Source organism: Micromys minutus (genome assembly GCF_963924665.1).
Source record: "Micromys minutus genome assembly, chromosome: 15".
Lineage (NCBI taxonomy): Eukaryota > Metazoa > Chordata > Mammalia > Rodentia > Muridae > Micromys > Micromys minutus.
In genome coordinates this window covers 34643810-34663652 of record NC_137984.1, presented here as the reverse complement: position 1 = coordinate 34663652, position 19843 = coordinate 34643810, and the positions used below count along the sequence as shown (strand labels likewise).

Genomic DNA, 19843 nt, shown 5'->3' with positions numbered 1-19843 from the left:
TTTCCAGTGTATTTGACTTCTTCATAAAAACTCAGGTGTCTCCGGGCATGTGGAATATGTATTTGATTGTATTTGCTTTGATGCCAATACCATGCTGTTTTTATTACTATAGTACAACTTGAAATCAGGGAAGGTGATACTCCAGCTGTTCTTCTATTGTTCAGGATTTTTCTAGCTATTCTGTTTTTTTTTTTGTTTGTTTGTTTGTTTGGGTTTTTTCTTTTTTTCTATATAAGGCCAGAAATTATCCTCCCAAGGTCTGTGAAGAATTATGTTGGATTTTTTATGGATATTTTATTGAATATGTGACTGCTTTTGATAGGATGGGTTTTTTTTTTTTTTTTTTTTTGTAGGATTACTGTTAATTATATTGATCCTTAAGCAAGCATGCCAGATCCTTCCATCTTCTGATACCATCTCCAATTTCTTTGTTCAATGACTTGAAGTTTATAATCATTCAAGTCTTTCACTTGCTTGGTTAGAGTTATTTCAAAATATTTCCTATTATTTATGGCTATTGTAAAAGGTGTTTCCCTGATTTCTTTCTCAGTCTGTTTGTTATATGTGTATACAAAGACTGATTTTTGTAGTTGGTTTTATATCCAGTCACTCTGCTAAAGGTATATATTAGCTATAGGAGTTCCCAGGTAAATTTTTTGGGGTCACTTATATACACTATTATATCATCTGCAAATAAAGATACTGTATCTTCTTTTCCAATTTGAATACCTGTGATCTCCAAGTTGTCATATTGCTCGAAGTCTTCAAGTACTATATTTACTAGGTATGGAAATAGTGGACAACCTTGAACTGTTCCTGATTTTTGTGGGGTTGCTTTGCATGTTTCTCCATTTAAGTTAGTGGCTCTTTTCTGTAAACTGCCTTGCTTCCTACTTTGCTTGAGATAGGGTCTCTGATATTTGCTCTTGAACATAGTAGACTCCCTGGCCTCCAAGCCTTTAGGGATTCTGCTTTTTTGTCTCCCATCTTATCAACAGAAACATGTGGATTACAGACAGAGAGTCACCAGGCCCAGCTTTAATGTGGGTTCTGGTGATCTCAACTGATATATTCACACTTAAACAATAAGTGCTTTATCATTTCTCCAGTCCCATAGTTCCTCTCGGAAAAGCACTTTTATGCCAGCCATGATGCTGCACACCCTTCATCCCAGCACTCAGGAGGCAGATGACTTCCACCTGGTCTATATAAGTTACAGACAGGCAGAACTACAGAGTAAAACACTATCTCAAAAGGTACCCTCCCCCATACAGCCAGTGGAAGCCATGATATCCCTGTATGAGAATGGAGAGTAATTTTGAAAACTAACCTGAAGCAAGCTTGGCATTGCTGACTATGCTGAGGAGACACCGGATGAATTCAAAATAATGGAGAAGCACTCAAATACAGGAAGAGTTTTATTTGGTGAATTTCACAAACTATAAAAAGCTGTACAGTGAGTACAGTACAGTTATTGATAATGCAGGGACGTGTGAGATGACACTAGACAGCTACACTGAACCCTGCTGCACTGTCTCTTGCTACTTGCTCCTCACAGGCATCTAGCAGCCACCACCACAAATATGTCATCAGTGATATTTATTTTTGTAGAGTATCATTCAAGTTATTTTGCATCAAACACCACCTTAACAGTTAATTTTATGAAAATTATTCATTTTAAGGTAGAAATAAAAATGTCTATAAAGGGAAACCAAAATTAATACATGTGTCTCATTGATTGGTTTTATGCCTGCTTATGTTTTGAACTGATTCCTTTGGGGTCAACAGAAACACAGAATTTCTCCCAGGCTCCAAACTTACTCTGAAGACTCTGTCGTGGCTTTAATCCCTGTCCACCAAGTCTGTAGTTTTTCAGAAAAGTTCCGTTTCAGACTGTTCTGCAATAGAAATAACCTCAGTCTTAATACCAGTGCCAGGGTGAACCACAGGCTCTTCCATGTGTGATCTGTCTCAGTTACAGTCTCAAGAGACTGCTGGGTTTAGGTCAACTCTGGAGAGATTTTCTATGTTCCAGAGCTTCAGACCCAAAGAAAAGGTAGAGAAAACAAAACCATAAATTCTGCATTTCCCCCGACCGCTGAGCAAACACGGTAGCTGCAGTTGTCCTGGGCGAGCTGGGTTGTTAAAGCTGAGTGGGTGCTGACCGGCAACTGAGCCAACTAACGTGCTGCTTGTCGGTACTGTCAGATCTACGGCCTTCAATGAGGCAAATGGATGTGTGGCCATTAGTAAACTAACAGTAACACGTTTAGCCTCATACTCTCCTTTGACAGATAAAAGAGATCAACACGGAGCTAGCCAAAGAATTTGAAGGGATATGTAAGGGGGAGGGCTCTTCTGGCATTTTGTAGTAAAGTTTTATCATATGAAATTAGTACAGTATCAGAATACTATGAAAACAAATACAAGGCCTCCACTGATTACTTTCTTAAGTGAATGTAAGAAAATCATGTTCTTAAAAGTGTAAAATCCTCTTCCTTTAAAAACACCGTCCTGAGCTACAAAACAGAATGAGCATATCCGTGGCTGTCTGACTTGTTTACTGTGCTGCTGGAAATGGAATCTAGGTTTTCCAACACCTTAGCTATGCCCCAGCCCTCTTTATTATGTAGAATATAGGCTGGGCATGTAATTTTATGTAAGTCTTAACTAAATAAAAATGGTGAATGCTCAAAATCACCACCAAGCAATGCTAGGCCATATGGCAGCCAGTGGAGCTCTGCTCTGCTCTTGGCAATTTTTTAGGGCATCGTCAATCAGTGCAGTAGACAGTGCACCAACGCCATAAGAGATGTAAAGCATGCCTACTCAATGCCATGTCACTGCAAGCATGCTAAGACACTCCAGAAGAGAGAACAATGGTATCTTCCTACCAACCATTCTACTGAGTCTGTATGTAGCATTTCATCTTTAGAAGATGAATAAGTATTATCCTTTTAATGTATTTCCAGAATAGTAGGTTATCCTAAATATAACCCTGTAATGTCTAAATTTAAAAAGGAGCTGCTCATGAAAATTAATATTCAGCAAACATGGATAATCTAATATTCTTGCATTAGTGAAACATAAGCAAACACTTAATCTGTAACACATATTCAGTCTTCATTCTTACTCCGTGATTCTGGACTTAGCTGCAGCAAAGGCCAAAAGTCCCACTCAGGCTGGAGAGCTGCAGAACCATCTTCTCAAGAGGACCTGACAAAGCCCTGCTGTGCTCTTTCCCACGGTCTTAGGTGTGTGTATAATCATATGCTTAGAACTAGGTGGTAGTAGTTCTTTAATAATCATTCACTACTCTTAAAACATTATTTATACATAAAGCAAATAATACTGAGTCTCAGTGATAGATGATCTGGAAACTAGAATTTGAGATTCAAGGAATTAAGACTAGTGTGTCTCTGATTAATCATTAATAGCGCATTAACTTATTGCTGAAAAAATTCTTTGCTGGCAAAAATTTAGCATTTTAGACTCTGTTTCATTTTCATTCAGTAACCAGGCCTGGCAATATACCTTACAATGGAACATAAGCACAATTCACTGTATTGTGGCTGTCTGCCTTCAGTTAGATAACATGCAGTAACAGGATGCTTATCAAAAGTCCTTTATTCTAAGGCTGGTTTAAAGCAAGTCAAGAGCAACTGTAAGTGGGCCAAAGAAAGACTTTATGGCTTATATTTCAATTTATATAATTAAATATATTTGCAATATTTAAGTACTGTCAAAACTTGTTTTTTATTGATACAACTGAATTTTACAATATTGTCATCAAATTATGAACAAAGTGTTTGGAGAGGTAGGAAGGTAATAATGGGAAAGGGAGGAGGGAGGGGGTGGGACTTAAATATATTAGCCAGGTTGAAGCATGCAAAAGATAAGACAGATGCAGTAATTAATATGACAATGGCATTGGATTTACCCACTACAAGTTTACATACTTGGGCACAAAAATATTAGCAAACAATAATTTGAAGTCTAACGAATGGCCCTAACTCTGACTTGGACACAAGATGCCAAACTCCCTTTGCATTTGCAGGATGCGCTTCACTGGTTGTGTTACAGCATCCTTAAGGGAGTGTGGGGTCAGTATAAGCTTACTACCCACACTGCAAAATGCAATGGTTCAAAATGTTTCTCCTAGTTGCTCTGTGACTTAAAAAGCACTAATGGATTAACAACACAGGTCACTGAAGGGCCAAAATTCCTTAATATTCACATTAACTTTCCCCACGAAAAGCTTCAAATATAATCTAATAAAAAAAATAGAGTTCTCAAGGCAAATCTTTAGCATAATTTACAGAAGCAGATTTAAATAGAAGAGTCCCAAACCACACTCATCTTAAACTACACACAACCAACAGTGACCCTTTCTCTACCTTGATATTAAAGTATAGTGGCCTCAGCAAGGGCTGTAATGCCACCTGAGTCCCATGAGCAGAAGGGACAAATCAGACAAAGAGATTGTTATTATCTCTTTATTTCCAGATTTTAATATATTCACATTCAAATTAAGAGAAAGGAGACGGGTCCGTGTAACTGCCTGCTTCCCATGGACTTGGACAGAGACTTCAGAAGTAACTGGCCTTTTACAACAGGATGATGACCCCAGACCTGAGGACAAGTGAACTTGTTTCCACAAAGTCCTACTGTCCCTTTAACAAGTCGATGAGTCCATTGGCGAGAGAGTCAAGATGCTCCTGTCATTGGTATAGAATGGATCCGATGCATTCCACAACCTGAAAGAAACAAGAAAAGTTTGGTTCACCATAATCACTGTTGAGTTGAAAAGCAAAACAAAATGAAACCAGAACCTAAAGTAAAATGTAGGACTAAAATACAATTTAAATTTTTAAAAAACTGATCATTTCTAAATGCTGAAGAATTCTTCACATGAGCACTGAATCCTATTGTAGATTATACGAAAACTTGGGAAAATTATGCTGTAGTCAGAAATTAGATACAATCTATGCATTGTTATCAGTGCCAGTTTCTACGTAGTAAACATAATGTGCAATTGAAATCTTAATAACCCAGTAAGAAGTGAGTGAACTTAAGACCTGCACACATCCAGGTGCTGGTGCTAGGGATGGATGCAAGGAAGCTGATAGCATCTGCCATGCAGACACAGAGCCTGAGTCTGGACCACACGTGGCATCTACACCAGGACTTGAGCACGGCTGTGCCTGGGATGCCAGCACTGGGGGACAGAGACAAGCAGCCCACAGCTGACTGCTGAGCAGCCCAACCAACCTGCTAAACACTACCTTCAGGGAGAGACCAGCTTAATACACAAGGAGGGGAACTGAGGAACAAGCTGACTCCTACCTCTGGTCTACACACAGACACACAACAGACACACACATGTGGATGTCCCCCCCCCCACGTGTGCATGCCAACACAAATAAGGTACATGTACACTACACACACAAACAGCAAAAGTAAAAATTTGTTTTGTTGAAAAATAAACTTGTATTTGGACATTTGAAAGCCTTGAAGTGAAACAGTGAACATTCCTTTTACTGGTCACTGCTCCTCGGGTTCAACTGTAACTCTAAGGATTTCAGCTTAATTAGCCTGAATGTCACAAATGGTTAGTATCAGAGGGTATCAAAGACTCTTCACTACTATGACAAGGTAACTAGAGCTGATTGACAGAAAAGGACTTAAGCTAAGCAATTCAATATCATACTTAACAGCTGTCATTTTGAATTACCTTGAATCAACTTATGAAGTAATAACTCCACAGAACAGATTGCCACACTTAAAACACATGCCCTTAGCTCAAGGCCAGTATCAAAATTACTAACTAACCTTATAAAAACTGAAAGTGCATAACTTTAAACACATAGCACACAGCTCCTACTAGGGTCTCCATCTTCCTTAGACAGGGTTAAATCTAGAAGACCTGACCCATTTGTGTCCAGCACCTGGTTTCTCAGTGACTCTCTGTGTATCTGACTGAAGCTTACATCAGTGGCCAGGCAAACACAATTACAGAAAGTATTGATCTAAGAGTTGTTTCATCTTCATGGTTTTTAGAGAAGTCTAGGACCCTCCACCTTGACTTGAGGGTCTTGTGTACAATTCTCAAGCACAAAGAGCTCAAATCTGACAGGAACTATGCAGTCAACATAGAGTAAGTAAGCACAAGTAAGAATATGGCTGTCTCTCACTGAGCATGGGGAAGCGGCATTCTTTTAACTGTAACTGCCTACACCCCAATGGAGTTAAATGTTCAGTTCTAATCAGGAATCCTTCAGTAGTTTCTCCTCTTTGCAAGCACTGTTTACACAGAGAAAAGTTTATCAGGTGATGCATCCTTTGTTTTTTATCTTTTCAAAACACACATGCATGCATTCATATAAATATCTCTTTGAAAAAAATTATTAAACACCTAAGACACCAATTAGCTAATGATTTCTTCCTTCCCCTCACACTCCCTTCCAGGGCCTTCAGCATGCTAGGAAAGTGCTTTACCGGTCTACTAGATACCCCATCCCTGCTTTGCACTTTGAGGCAGGCTCACTCTGAGTTATCTAGGCAGGCCTTGAACTTGCAGCCCTTCTGCCTCCGCTTCCCATGTGCTGAGGTTGGCAGTGTATATTATGAGGATGGTAAAGTATTAACTGTCAACCTGACAATCTAGAATCATCAAGATGACCTGTGGGCATGTCTGTAGGATTATCTTGATTACATTAATTGATGGAAAACTGAAACTGTGTGTGGGAGACGAAAGCCTTTGGCAGGGGATCCTGGACTGTATAAAATGGAAGACAAAAGACAACAACAACAGAATGCGCAGAGCAGCTGCAGCTGCTTTAAGTGTCCTGCGGGATAACTCTGCCCGGAAGCTGTAAGCAGAATAAGTACTTGCTTACTTAAATTTTTTTTGTCTCCGGGTTCAATCACATTAACAGGAAACAAAACAGAAGCAATCACAATGCCAGGCCTTTGTTTTATTTTCTGTTTTGTTTTGTTTTTGTTTGTCTATGTTTTTAAGAGTCTTATTAAGTGGTTTGGGTTCAAACTAAGATCCTCTTGTCCCAAATTTCCAAGTACCTATGACTAACAGTAGGTAATGCATTATGACTGGAAGTAAAAAGTCACAGAGATGTCAGTCAGTGCTCAAAGACAGCTCCTTAGGATAGAATGTGGAATGCCCTTTATACAGCACCTTGATGCTGCTCCTTTGGAAACTGAGCTTACTATAGGATATACTCCCATAACGTAAGTTAAAGATGGACAGAGTCTTCTGTGTCTGGATAGTAAGAACTCAGCAGACAGGCCCATGTACATAGGGAAGTTGTTCTGTCTCCAGAGACTCAGTGGTAAAGCAGCCCTGAGGGGCCACATCTTGTACTAGAGGACTTTGCCTTACCCTGTCCCTTCAAACTGGACATGAGCCACAAATGTAGACTAGAGGCTGTTCCACATCAAAACATATATGCTTACACTATTTCATATACAGATGATAACTATGACTGTTAGTTTGATACAATAGGCTACAGTAATTCTCACACAACCCTCTAAAAACCACCAACTAGCTCTGTGTCTTGTGAAGATCTGCATAGACTTTTGGGTTGCTTAGGCAGGAGAAGAAAACGACAGCAGTAACCAAGGGCATAACCTGAGATGCTGACAGCCCTGGAAGCCATTTGGTGCCTACCAGAGAAAGAATTAATTACTAAAGCAAACATTTTATTAGGAGAAACCGCCTTAGAAAAAATACGGCAAAATTCTCAGTAAGCAGAAATACAGTAAGAACCACTTTAAGAAGACATGCTGAAATAAATCCAGTAACTCCCAGTCATGTTCTCAGGGGACAGTAAGAAAAGGGCAGAACAAAGAACGGGCTTAGAGCCTACTACCAACTGCAAGAAAGCAGGAGTGTACAGAAAACAGGGGAAAGGCTCATTTGCAATTAACTGTAGTCTTTAAAATCACTGACAGGCACGTGCATTTCTACTATAGACAATTCTCCACTGGAGTAAACACTCTGTAGAAGTTCTAATACTATCTGAATCTAAACTCTGTCTTGGTTACAAGAAATGAAAGATGCCATTAGGTAAAATAATAGTATAAGACCTTTCTGAAATATCTTCTTTTCAAACATTTGTGTTTAAGATCCCAATATCCCACTACACTTACCTGTTCACCACAATCGTTTACCTAGGATGAAATCACTGCTACAGTACAGAGATATTACGGATCATGTGCCATATTCAAGTCAGAGCAGATGAGGCAGTGGATTTACAAAGTCATGGCAAAGCCAAAGATAAAGTGAGTTGAGAACTACTTCACATGAAACTACATTTCACATTATATGAATAATATTATACCTGTTAGTTTTCAAATTTACAATTAGCCAAATATTAAAAGTAATTTTACCAAAGGACAAATGGGCTGCTTCATTTGTGTCTTGCCCCTAACATATCTCCAGGCTCCCTTGTGCCACTGATGTGTAGAAGGTCTTACCATTTCCATGGCACACCAGGGAGAATGGGCATTAGCACCTCTGTGCAATCAGAGCTTTAACCAACACCCAGGGCACTACTGTTTGACTTGGGGAGTGTGTGAGACCGAGCACAGAGGCTACTTCACTCTCCAGCACCTAATACTCATGTGCACATTGGATAAACATAAAGACAAAATTTAAAAAGAAGAATTTAAATGCTATTTACACTAAAATAGATTTTTGGGTGATGATCTATAAAAACAAGCTGTAATAAACCTAATTAAGAAATAGATGAGAATGGACAAAAAACTCAGATTCTTCTGATCCATAATTTATCATTAAAGTTAATATTAGTAGTTTGAACATAAACTTTTAATTGGACAATAAGTGCCAAATAAAGGAATCTTAAAATCAAAACTCATTTTAAACCTTTATTATCGACATCTTATGAAGGAGCATGGAGCAGAATTGCCTTCCCATGTCACCATGAAAGACTGACTGGCTTTGGAGAACAAAGGTAAGAATAAGGAAACCAAAGGTGTTTGACGTTGAATGTGGAGGTTATTTTTGTAATCATGAAAAGCAGCAGAAAAGCAACAAAACCTAACTCCTAGCAGAGAATAAAAGAGGAGCAGAGGTGAAATAATCATGAAAACAGTCATATGCCAAGGAAGAGTGCTATAGACACACGCCTATTCACCGCAGCTTAGCAAGGCTAAAACCAGCCATTCCTTCACAGGATGAAGTCTCCCCAAAGATGGTCTCTCTCAAAGGACCAAACCACAAAGCTACAAAGAGACATCAACAAATCAAAGAGTAATTGCTGTGAATCAACAGCAGGCTCCCTGCTTCACAGGTGTGCGGGACACATCTGCAGCAAAGGCTAGGCAGGGAAATGTCACACCTGCTGATATGGTTGGGACTACACCGTCCTATGACTCGTTCCAGCATCCTTCCAACAGATGTGCATGGGGTCTCTCCTGGGAAACAGCATATGGAGTCCAAGCACTTGACACTTGAATGTGCTTCAACAAGCTATGGAAGAAGAGCAAGTTAATTATTCATAGATTTAGACCTCACAAAACCATAAAGAATTCAAAACAAGTACTTTAAAACTGAAAGTGGCTGATATAAACAAATAGTTTGCTACAATATGGAATGTACAGTACTCTTAGAGTACAATCATATATATATATTATATACAGTATATATAATATATATTTAAAACCCTCCTGTTCTAATCAGAAGCCTAGATAACTAATGGTATAAAAATGAATAGACAGGCATTTCTGTCTGCAAAGGTTTATTATTTTGCCACTTAATAGTCTGCACTGGTCAAATTGGCTTATGTCAACTACTTAGGAAGGCAGTGAACTCTACTTCATCTTTGGAGTTCCTGCAATTACGAATGAAGAACAAATGCCCAGCAACAGAGAAGAGTGGAGGATAAAACTGTCTTGAAGAATGGAAAATAACAACCTGGCAGGCCCTAGATTATCTGGTAAGAACAAGATTAACAATATAGTAAGAACATTAGTAGCATTTCTTATGTGCCAAAAACAAATATCCAAAATACAGCTACTCCATCCTCATTTACCTTCAAGTGCTGAATAACTCTAAGGTGCCATCTTTGCCCATTAGCAACTTATCTTTTTTTTTTCTTTTCTTTTTTAATAGTGAGCAGGTGGCACATGGATCAAAATCTGTCAAGCAAGCTAATAGTATTATTAAGATTTAAAGTTGAATTTATCAGATTTCTAATTTAGGCATAAATAGGCTCATCAAAATAACTCAATTCAATACTACAACAGCTTTAATTATTAAGATGAGGGCAAATGGTCTGACCACATGGCTCAATGACTCCCAACCCTAGTTTTGCTAGTCAACCCCTCCCCCATCATGCTGTCACTCTCTAGTCAGGGATGGCTGGAGCTCAGTGAGTAGATTCGATCAGGCTGGCCTTGAAATCACAAAGATCTACCTCTACGTTCTGAGTGCAAGTTTAAAAATTTACTTGAATTTATTTTTCTTTACGTGTATAATGTCCTGTATGATACGTTTAGGAGATACAGTGGAAGAGGGAGAGGATAACTTTAGTGAAGCTCACATCTACAAGGTTGGGAATCACCATGTGCCATGTGAGGATGGTAACAGAGGACCCTATGAAAACTCACAATGGACAGAGACGGATGAGAAATGGAAATAACCAGCTATGTGGAAAGCAAGCACGTGGTGGAGTGTTACAGTACCCACGTATGGAGTCCCTGCCCATTCCAAGTAGTGGGAGGTAGAATAGGGTTTCTTGTTTGTAAGTGTGGTTGTACCTAAACCTTGAGCTTTGCTAAGCATTGAGAAAGCAAACATAACACATTTTCTAGTTTAAACATCCTTGTTTTAGGACTCAGTGAATGTAACGTTTTAATTGTGTTCTCTGAGATATTTACACAAACATTTCATTTTTAAAAGGAGAGGGTTTTTAATGACTAAACAAGTACCTTGGGAAACACTGACCCAACAAAGCTTTAAGCAGGCTTTTAGATGGTCAGGAAATGTGCTTAAGTCTCGGCTGGTGGAGCTTGACACCATCAATCTACAATCTGCATCTTTTTTTTCAGACAATGTATTTTGATCATATTCTTTCTCTTTCCCCAATTCCTCAAAGATCTTCATCTTCCTGCCCACCCAACTTCATTTCTCCCTCCCTTAGAAAAACAAGCAAAAACCCAGTAAGATAAGAAAATACCAAAACAACAACAACAACAACAACAACAACACACACACACACACACACACACACACACACACACACACACACACACCCACACAATTTTGTGTTGACTAACTACTTAAAAAACTGTTTCCCGGGCTGGAGAGATGGCTCAGTGGTTAAGAGCACTGACTGAGGTCCTGAGTTCAAATCCCAGCACCCACATGGTGGCTCACAACCATCTGTAATGAGATCTGATGCCCTCTTCTGGTGTGTCTGAAGACAGCTACAGTGCACTCATATATAATAAATAAATAAATCTTTAAAAAAAAACTGTTTCCCTTACCCAACCCAATGTACCAAGAGCCACGAACCATTGATCTACCACAGAAGGGACATACATTTATAATAAAGGAATCTGGGTGGTGCTGGCTTAGGCAAAAGGCTCTCACCAACTCCCAGTTTGGGCTTGGCTGCTTCCTGTGCTCCCACAAGCACATTCATTCAGGAAGTATTGAGCTATCCAAGAACTAGAGAGGAAGGGTTTTATCTGGAACATCTAAGTTTAATGTCCCACACTTTGCTTATAGCTGCTGTTCAGTCAGCTGGGAAATATCTCTTGAAAGTCACATCCATAGGTTACCTGGATGTTTGTGTTCATCTATGTGCTGAAGAATGCTTGAATCTGTATCTGGCTTCAGGTAGCTGTCTCACATCACGTAAACCTGTGGCTATATGTTAAATTCTAGACACCCAAGAGAGCAACATGTCAAAACGATTATATGATGTCCTCTTATGGCCTTGTTAGGCATCAATGGAAGGAGAAGTTGGTCCTGTCAAGGCTTGATGCCCCAGTATGGGGAAATGTCAGGGCAGGGAGGGGGGGTGGGTGAACGCTCTCATAGAATGGGGGGGATGTCAGATGGAATAGGGGATATGGAGGGGAATCCGAGAAAGGGGATAATGTTTTAAATGTAAATAAAATGTATCCAAAAAATCAAAAAAAAAAAAAAAAAAGACAACTGAGAGAGATAAAGAGGATACAAATTGGAAAGAAGGAAAAAATACAATGTTCTCTTTCAGATCATCTAATAGGTGAAATGAAAGTACTTACCTCCTCTACAAAAAGAAAAGTAAAAAATAGTAACAACAAAAATTCAGGTGCACTGTGTAAATGGTGAATACTGTACAGCTATCTCTAGAAACCCCACTCTTGATCCAGCCATCCACCAACAGAGCTTTTAGGACATATGGAAAGTACTGGTGTGAGATGCCACTTGGTTGTATGATAAACTAGCTGTGACTAGCAGACACCTTGATCATTAAGTAATTAGCCTCAAGCTCCAGCACACCTGGCTCCCACTCCAATTTTATCAACTAAAGGTTTTTTTTTTTAATTTTAAGTAAGAATTGTCAAATTATTAACTGTATTAGGGCTTTTGCCCATAAATTATATACATACATATATAATTGTATGTATGTATACATGTATGAAACCTTGTCTAGATTTAAGGTTTACTTTTAGAGGATTATTTTAATGTGAAATTAACCATCAAATTATTGCTGACTTTCAATTTTTTTATTAACAATTCCAAGTTCTTAAGAAACAGCAAGATTTTTATCTCTTCACACAGCAGTTAGGGATAGTTCAGGATGGCTGACCATCTTATTCCAAAACTTCTCAAACTAGAGCCTGTTTCCAGCTTATAGTTTCTCCTTCACCTTTATGTTCTCCTTCCCTCCAAGAGAGACAAACACCTCTACGATGATAAAACTCTGAAAGACATTTACAAATGTAAACGAAATACCTCCGTGTTGGATTGGGAGCTTTCTAGAGAGGCATTTCTATACTGGTGTGATTTCAACACAAAAGTAAGATGTGATGAATGTACACCGAATGGAAGCTGGAGAGGGCTCAGCAGGCAGCTGTGCAGGCACGAGTACTGCGTGGAGTCCCAGAACCTACGCAGCAGCTCAGTGGGGTGGCAGCCTGTCTGTCATTCCAGTACTGGAAAAGTGGAGAAAGAGACTCTCACTTCTAGAATAAGCTGGCTGGCGATACCAACTGAGACAGGGAACACCAGATTAAATTGAGAGGAGGGTAGAGACCCTGCTTCAGTGGATAAGGTGACTGAGGATGACACCTAGGATTGGCCTGGGATCTCCACTGCCTAAGCACTCCCATACACATGACACACACTCCGCATATGCACACATACCATGAAAAGATAAAACTAAATGAAAATTTATATTGATTATATAAACATTTTTATAACTGACTTATTCCTATTTGCAAAGGAGACTGAAACCCCTTTATATAGATGATGTATTTATTAAACTGGTTCTTTGACTATATGAATGGAAATTTACAGTTTGGGTAAGAAAGAGCATCAGTATTTGTGAAACATTAAAATTTCCCTATTATAATGCAAAAGGAAAGTCATGGTGAAAAATCTACTTATAAATTCCAGGGTGTCATGCAGCCCAGGCTGACCTTGAATTCCTTCCTGATCTTTCTGACTCCATATCCTGAGGGCTAAGACTGGAAGTACATGCCACCATGCCCAGTTTGTGCAGTGGTGGGACCGAGCCCATGGTTCTGTGCAGGCTAGGCAAGCACTCTACCACCCAGCCACCTAACTATAATCTTTTGCAACATACCAAATCAAAATGAAAATACAGAATTCATCTGACTTTCTTCTAAATTACTACTACTGCTACTACTAATAATGACTGAGAACTAATTAACTGCCCTCTCTGGGGGCAATTCACTAAAGAAATCTAACTTTAAAGTGGGTCTCATAAATAATTCATATTTTTCAAATTATTTAGACATGTTCTATAATCTGAATTATGGTTAAGCTTAAAGATTTATAGTCTTAAGTGGCTTTGTCTTCAAATATCTCTATTCTCTTATTCCAGATAAGACAAAAGCATCTTCCTTAATAAAAATCACAATAAAATGACAATTGTAGCCTAAGGAAAAATTATTGGTGATAGAATTTATAATTATTACAAACCAAAATATTGTTCATATCCAAATTACATCTGGAAGCAGCTTAGCTTTACTCCTCAAAGGGTTGTAAACTATTCCCATAACTATAGTTTTTAGATTTACTTAGTCTACATATGTGTTTTGCTTGTCTGTATTTATACACATATGTATGTACGTATATATGTATGCATGTATCTATGTGCATGATGTACAGGCATGAGGATGGTTGCGAGTCATCATGAAGGTGCTGGGAACCAAACCCAGGTTCTCTGTAAGAACAGGAAGTAGTCCTGACCAATGAGTCATCTCTCTAGCCCCAAACTCTTTTTTTAATATATAAAACTATGAAAATCTATGAGAAAAATAAGTCTGTTAAATGCGAGTTGATGGGAAACTATTCATTAAATCTAAACATACTTGTTCATTTGATAATTCAACTCAAAAACACTGGAGCACTTCCATAACTCAGTGTCTACATTAAAATGTATAAAAATATAGATAATTACAACTTCAAAGGGAATAACAATTTCAAAATGGGCAAGGCATGCCATACTTTCAAAAACAGTGGAGAGAAGTAATTTCTTGAATGTCAGACAACAGGCTGTGAAAATACCTTACTATATAGACTCTGAAGTGAAACATGATTTATCATTGTACATCCAAACAAAGTGAAATGAGAAATTCAAGGGTAAACACTAAAAAAAAAAAATTAAGGGAAACAAAAAAAGGAAAATAACTAAACCAAAACAACACCCAAGGCACAGTGAAATGAAATGTGATGGTGATTCTCATGGATGCCCCAAGCATGAGAATGCAGTGCACGAGTCCCCGAGAAGGCCCAGCAGAGTACTACCTAGTGCACGCAACAACTGTCCTGCTGGCTGCAAGCCTCAGCTAGCAGGTGCCTACTGTCCTCCCCTCTGTGCTGGCTTTCAGCAAATTCATATGCTGAGCCGACTGAACCCTTATCTTCTTCCATCTAGAAGGACAGAAAAGCAGTAAGTCTCATATTCAGAACAATACTCTCACTGTGTATTTTAAAACCAAAGCAGTAAGTTGGGTTTACAATCTGAGAGGCATAGACACAAGTTCACACACAGCACAGTTACTGTCACAGGACAGAAGGCGCCAAGGAGCTTCTTAGAGAATTCAGCGAAGCATACCGTATGAAGCCAAGAGTGCAAAGCTCTTAGAAGCACATGGGCTAGTCAAACTCACCTCTCCATTAGCTAAATTCTATTCCGTCTGAAAAGCAGGGCCATCAGGACTTAGGGTTTATTTCTCACCTTACACTCTCACCTCAGGACACTGCTCTACTTTTACCTGGACTGCAGAGCAGAAGGGACACATGACCTGCACACAGTTCATGTGAAAAGGGGTTGTGACTTACTTTTTAATAAGATGAAATTAACGATTTGAATGTAAGAGTGCTTTGGCCTGCATGCATGTATGCGCCTGGTGCCTGTGAAGGCCAGGATGGTTTGGATCCCCTGAAACTGGAGTTCCAAATGGAGTTCCAAAAGACGCCATGTGGGTGCTGGGACCTGAACCTAAGTCCTCTGAAGAACAGCTACAGTGCTCTGAACCACTGCACCATCTCTCTAGTCCAGGGAAGGTCAACTTATTTTGACCTTTGGTTTGAGAACGGTATCATCTTTGTGGCTAATTTTAAGTTAATAGCCTAAAAAACCTCAATGTGCTACATACAAACCTAGAATCCTAGAAAGGTGATGTGTTGGGCTGTGCATGGTGCAAACACTAGAAGGAACACTGAGTGTGATCCTCACACTCAGGCCAGCTGTTGGGAGAACAGTAGTTCCTTCACTGTGACACCTGACCCCGCATTCATGGAAAGGTTTCAGAGAATGTTAATCTTACTAGTTTATTATAATGTATAACACCTGGGATTTCTACAGATTCCCTTCCCCATCCTTTTTTTGTCTAGTATTAGTTTTTAAAAGGGGCTTGATTTACACCAACACATGTGAAATTACAAATTCATAACAACATAATTAATCACAATGCAAGTTATCTTCCCTCATCAAGACTATCCAGCGTTCTTTTATATAACAAACTCTCGTACTGGCAGAGATAAAAAGCTAGACCCTCAAATATATGATAGATATAGCCACTGATTATAGAAAATCAGCAATTGATAAGAGTGGGATATACATATTTCCTCAACCAAAAGTAAAAACAAATTTTTTACATTTGAGTTTAGTTCTTGGAAATATGAGTAATAGTTACCACTCATTTACAATACATAATTACTGTAGTTGTCACTCAAAGTTAAGCATCTGAAAAAAAAATTAAAGCCAATAATAAAACCATAAAAAGGTTAGTAAGAGTTCAAAACACCTTTTAAATTATAAACTCATACTATATCACCTAAAAGGTTAAATAGTATGTTATGCCATGACTACTTATTGGATTGCATAAATGCACATAAATTATAAATTTGGGGAATAAAAATAATTAAGCATACACATAATTGTCAGGCTGGTTGCATATGCCTTTAATCCCAGCATTTGCAAAACAGAGGTGGGTAGATCTCTGTGAGGCCAGCCTGATTTATATAGTGAGTTCCAGTCCAGCCAGAGATCCTGTTTCAAAACAAAAAAATCCAACCAACCCACCAATAAATATGTCTCTGTGTGTGGGTACATACATTCATATTGACATGTTGCTATATTATGAAAAGTTCTGGGATTTCAGCTTTCATTTCCTTCTTATCAAAAGACATTTTGAGACTAGTAGCTGTTTTTCTTTTTTTATAAACTTCCAAATTAGAGTACAGTTAAATACAAGATGTAAAAAACATATATTTCAATTTAAATTGCAGTAAGGACCAGCAAGGATATGAACTTCATATGCAGCCACTATAGTCTACAAAACACACAAGCACATGTATTTATATTATAGGTTAAGGCAAGGCAAACAACGAGCAGCTGTCACTTCAGGTTTGAGCTCTACGACAGCTTTAACTACCGAGCATGCAGGAGCAGTCTTACGTGTGGCTGTGACAGGCAGAAGCAGAAGGATTATGCTAGAGAAGGTAGGTATGTATAAAGACATGTAATGAGGTACAGCTCTCTCCTCTTATGTTCAATTTCCATCTAAATTTCTTCTTAAAGAATGGATATTTTCAAGTTTTAATACACATATTAATTAAGGTCAAATTAGAGACAGAGCTGTGCGTGCTTGAGTTTTTACTGATGCATCTGCCCATCTTTGGATATTATTTGGTTGACCTTTGGCATGCATAAGCGTTAACAAGATTCTACTCCTACTCTACCTAAGTTTGCTCAGCTGATTCCTTGCCCTCGACAAAGGCTGCAGTGCGATGAACTCATCACTTAAAGCCACTGTGTTGGAGTACATCTATAAGTGGACAGAAAAAGGATGGGACACACACAAGTCAGTGAGCTGTATTCATCACCTAGGAGACAGACACAGGACAAGCTTTGTAAATACCAAACACCTGTTCCCACAAGAGCAGGAAATACACATGGTACACACAAAGTGATATTTGTAGGATGTTGGCCTTGTCATAAAAAGAATTTACTGTTCACTTTTAAAAACGTCGTAATCTGGAGGAAAAAAAGCACTCAGAATAACTGCTGGCAGCTTTCCTTTTGATGAGACTTTCCTTGCTATCTGATAAGAACGAAGCATCTAATAACATAGGAGCCATCTCTCCATCATTTGAAATCAGAAGGAACAGTAGAAGCTGAAATGACCAGCAAAGGGATAACATTACCCTTGGGATATAAATGCCATATACTGCCCCAGTGTTAAAAGAAAAGAGAAGAGAAACCACAAACGACAGTAACAGGCCAGGAGATCCATGAGTGGAAGTAAAACTCCTTTCCCTTCCCAAATGAGAGCAATCAGAATATCTCATTAATTATTTGGCTATTAATTACATAGCAAAAGAAAAAATTATTTTGATTTCACAAATGATAAAATGATGTAGAGTAAATTCCTTTTTTAATAAACTTTAACTTATGTTAAAACAAGTATATGGAGTGTTTTTTAATCTTTTTGTTTAGAAGCATAAAACATCAAATATTTTCTCTGTGATACTTTGAAACAAGGATACAGAAAAGGTAACAATAAGTTATATCATACCTTTTGGGTCAGTAAGCAATCTTTATGAAAATATATGTGAAGCTTTCAAACCATAAACAATTAAGGACAAATGTAAATAAAGGTTAATATGATGTTACCCATAAGTTTTGAGGAGAAATATAATATAGACCACAAGGTAAGACAAACTCCCTCCAGAAAAGTCTACACTGTGGAGCTAGAATGATCTCTATGCACACACAATTGTGCTGAGGAACTGAGTTCAGCTCCCAGAACCCACTGTGAGTGTCTTGCAACCACCTGCAGCTCCAACTCCAGGAGATACAGTACCGTCTTCTGGTCTCCAAGGACACCTGCATCAATGTGCACATACTTCCCATACATATACGAGTAATTGAAAACTAAAAACAAAATATTTTATTTGAAAAACCTAAGCAAGTATAATAAACATATTAAAATACTTTGATTATAAGTATTTACTTCTGAATATTAAAAAATAAGACAGATTTCTGATATAGATTTAAATAATCTGCTATAGAATAGAAGTCTGTCCCTGCTAGTGCACATATACACAGACAGACACAGAAATCATGTAGCATTTTCAGCACCATTTAGAAATCATTCTCACCATCTTATGCTGTACCAGAATATACATCCAGTAGAATTATATTACCAAAGTAAGTAATGATAAATACATGCTGATGGAAGCAATGAACCATTTCTTTACCATTTATTATGCTTAAACATTCTTTTTCTTAATTGTCACTACAGAGGGAAGGAAAGACTTTCAATCATAATTTTACCAATGAGGAAACTGTAGCATAGCTTGCAGCTAAAACAGTATTGGTCCTCAAATATCATATCATCAAGCAAGGACATACTGCTAATGTCTGCTGTAGGTCAGAGACATGGTCACAGACTTGGTCACAGCTGGGTGATGCAATAATATTAGTGTCTAGAAATAACTTGGCAGTTTGATATTTAAAATTTTAAATTATAATTAAAAGTATAATTACTACACTATAATTATAATTACTAGCAGCCATAAAAATTAATAGAAAAATATGAAAAAATTAGAAGTACTATACTTAAAAATATTGGGAAACTCTTTAATATAGGAATAGGCATTTTTAGCATACAAAAAACATGTAATTATAGTTACTCATCACTAGCTGTCTAACTAAAGAGTTACTGAGTATTAATGATGCATACCTGTGCCTTTTCTGTACTTGTAGGATGAAGCTGTCGATCAAACACTTTCTTCACAACATCAACAGACAGACAAGTAACAACCATGAGGAGTATGGCAAACCAAGCTGACCCACTTGACAGGAGCTGAATAAATACAAAGTACATATTCTGGGAGCTCAAAAATGGCCTGCAAAGAAGGAAGCAGACTTATATTAATGTGAATTTGGCTGTGCAGAGTATCACATGCTACTAATCTACATACTTGTAAGACTATGCAGAAGAACATTGGGTTTGAAGCCTACATAGGGAGACACTGTTTTAGGAACAAGCAAAATAAAAACTCAGAGTTAAATCAAGATGTCACCAAAACTCAAACAACTTAAAA

General features: G+C 38.2%; 1 protein-coding gene across 1 annotated transcript in view; it reads right to left on the bottom strand.

Annotated features, from left to right (window-relative positions):
* Window positions 1-3527: 3527 nt before the first annotated feature.
* ATP11B (ATPase phospholipid transporting 11B (putative)) overlaps window positions 3528-19843 on the bottom strand; it is an 87816-nt gene continuing 71500 nt past the window's right edge. The window contains exons 28-30 of the mRNA XM_080929180.1: window positions 19480-19645; window positions 9381-9511; window positions 3528-4757 (exon numbers count right to left, since the gene is read on the bottom strand). Coding sequence (XP_080785306.1) covers window positions 4676-4757; window positions 9381-9511; window positions 19480-19645 — 379 coding nt within the window. The 3' untranslated portion in view covers window positions 3528-4675. The remainder of the gene's footprint in view (window positions 4758-9380; window positions 9512-19479; window positions 19646-19843) is intronic.